This window comes from Limulus polyphemus, unplaced genomic scaffold (genome assembly GCF_000517525.1).
Source record: "Limulus polyphemus unplaced genomic scaffold, Limulus_polyphemus-2.1.2 Scaffold15668, whole genome shotgun sequence".
NCBI classification, from domain to species: Eukaryota; Metazoa; Arthropoda; class Merostomata; order Xiphosura; family Limulidae; genus Limulus; species Limulus polyphemus.
The window spans coordinates 2,104-3,978 of record NW_013681278.1 but is presented as its reverse complement, the minus strand read 5'-3'; the positions used below and the strand labels follow the sequence as shown (position 1 = coordinate 3,978).

At 41.1% G+C, this 1,875-nt stretch overlaps 1 protein-coding gene across 1 annotated transcript in view; it reads right to left on the bottom strand.

Moving 5' to 3' along the window:
* Positions 1 to 1,875, bottom strand: part of LOC111084279 (polycystic kidney disease protein 1-like 2) — a gene marked incomplete at its 3' end in the record, with an annotated part of 4,691 nt that overhangs the window by 1,322 nt on the left and 1,494 nt on the right. The window contains exon 2 of the mRNA XM_022381038.1: positions 362 to 630. Coding sequence (XP_022236746.1) covers positions 362 to 630 — 269 coding nt within the window. The remainder of the gene's footprint in view (positions 1 to 361; positions 631 to 1,875) is intronic.

The window sequence follows — 1,875 nt, the reverse complement described above, 5'->3', positions numbered from 1 at the left end:
TTCTTTATCAAAGAAAGTTATAGAAGAAAGCCACACAGGAAAAAGTTATTTTATGTTTAACGTTTGGTTGATTAATAATCATAATTAACGAAGTGAACCAACTTAGTTTGAAACCGCTAAGTTTGACAATTTTAACGAACCGCAACCGCCTGTTGAATGAAAAGGAGGCGACGTTTCGGCTTCTATACTGAGGCCTTTTTCGGTAGTTGTAGTCCATTACATCTCTCACACCCCGTATGTCTACTCTGCCTAAAGTCTACTGATACACAATAGACGCCACCAGGATTACGATAAATGTTAGTTTAATTAGCATGATCTAACACCCAGGCGGCGCCAGGAATAAACAGTCGAGTTTACTTACATAACAACCACTGCCTGACCATATCTTCAGTTCGTAGTCGTAAAAGTAACAGCCTGAAGTATAAATCCGCAAAGAATAATTGGTGGAAAATTCCCTTATCACGTTATCTGACGTCAGATTGACAGGTGCTACGTCACCAGCAGTGGCGTTTACCGGGCCGTCAATGTCAAAGTCCAGAGGAAGGCTTAGGTTCACCTCTATTATTCCCAGGTAGAAGAAACCAGTCCGATTATTTATCATATCGTTTGGCAAAAACAACTCGAACGTATCTAGAAAAAAAAAATCCTATTAATCAATAATTTTAATTATTTACATTTGTCAGATGAAATTAAAATTAGACCAATTAGATTTTTTAAATATGATATTTTATCTTAAGGAATTTTCAAGAAATAGAATAGTGTATGATAATATAATATTAATAATATATGTGTCATATTCATTGTCGACGACACGTTTCGTTCAATCCAGGCCGGCTGGGATGCAACAAACACAGTAGCAGGCGGAAGATTACTTACTTAATATTTACATAATCTCTCTCTCTCTTAGTTCCTGTCGTTCCTGGTGAAACATAGGGCTACAACAACACTTAGCCGACGGAAGTGTTCGTGCAGTTTCCGTACCATATATTTGTTTTTACGGGGCGGAGTTGCCCAACCCTCCTCCTTTCTCATCCTGGACTTGGGACCAGGCAATGGTGGTGGCATCCCTGCCGGGGAACGAACCCGGTACCTTTGGATTAGAAATCCAACGCGCTATAGGGACACATTTACATAATACTTCACTCAAATAGTCGCAACTCTTAAGTTTGTTTTTGAATTTCGAGCAAAGCTACACGAGGGCTATCTGCGCTAGCCGTTTCTGATTTAGCAATGTAAGACTAGAGGGAAGGCAGCTAGTCATCACCACCCACCGCCAATAGTTTGGCTACTCCTTGACCAACGAATAGTGTGATTGACTGTAACGTTATAGCGTTCCCACGGGTGAATGGACGAGCTTGTTTGGTGGGACGGGGATTCGAACCCGCGACCCTCGGTTTGCGAGTCGAACGCCCTAACCACCTGGCCATGCCCGATCTCGCAACTTTAAGGCAGACCATAATACTCCACTCAAATAATCGCGACACTAAGGCAGACCATAATATTTCACTAAATTATCGCGACTCTAAGGCAGACCACAATACTTCACTAAATTCTCGCGACTCTAAGGCAGACCACAATACCTCACTAAATTATCGCGACTCTAAGGCAGACCACAATACCTCACTAAATTATCGCGACTCTAAGGCAGACCACAATACTTCACTAAATTATCGCGACTCTAAGGCAGACCACTAATACTTCACTAAATTATCGCAACTCTAAGGCAGACCATAATACTTCACTAAATTATCGCGACTCTAAGGCAGACCATAATACTTCACTAAATTATCGCGACTCTAAGGCAGACCATAATATTTCACTTAAGTAATTGAGACTCTAAGGCAGACCATAATACTTCACTAAATTATCGCGACA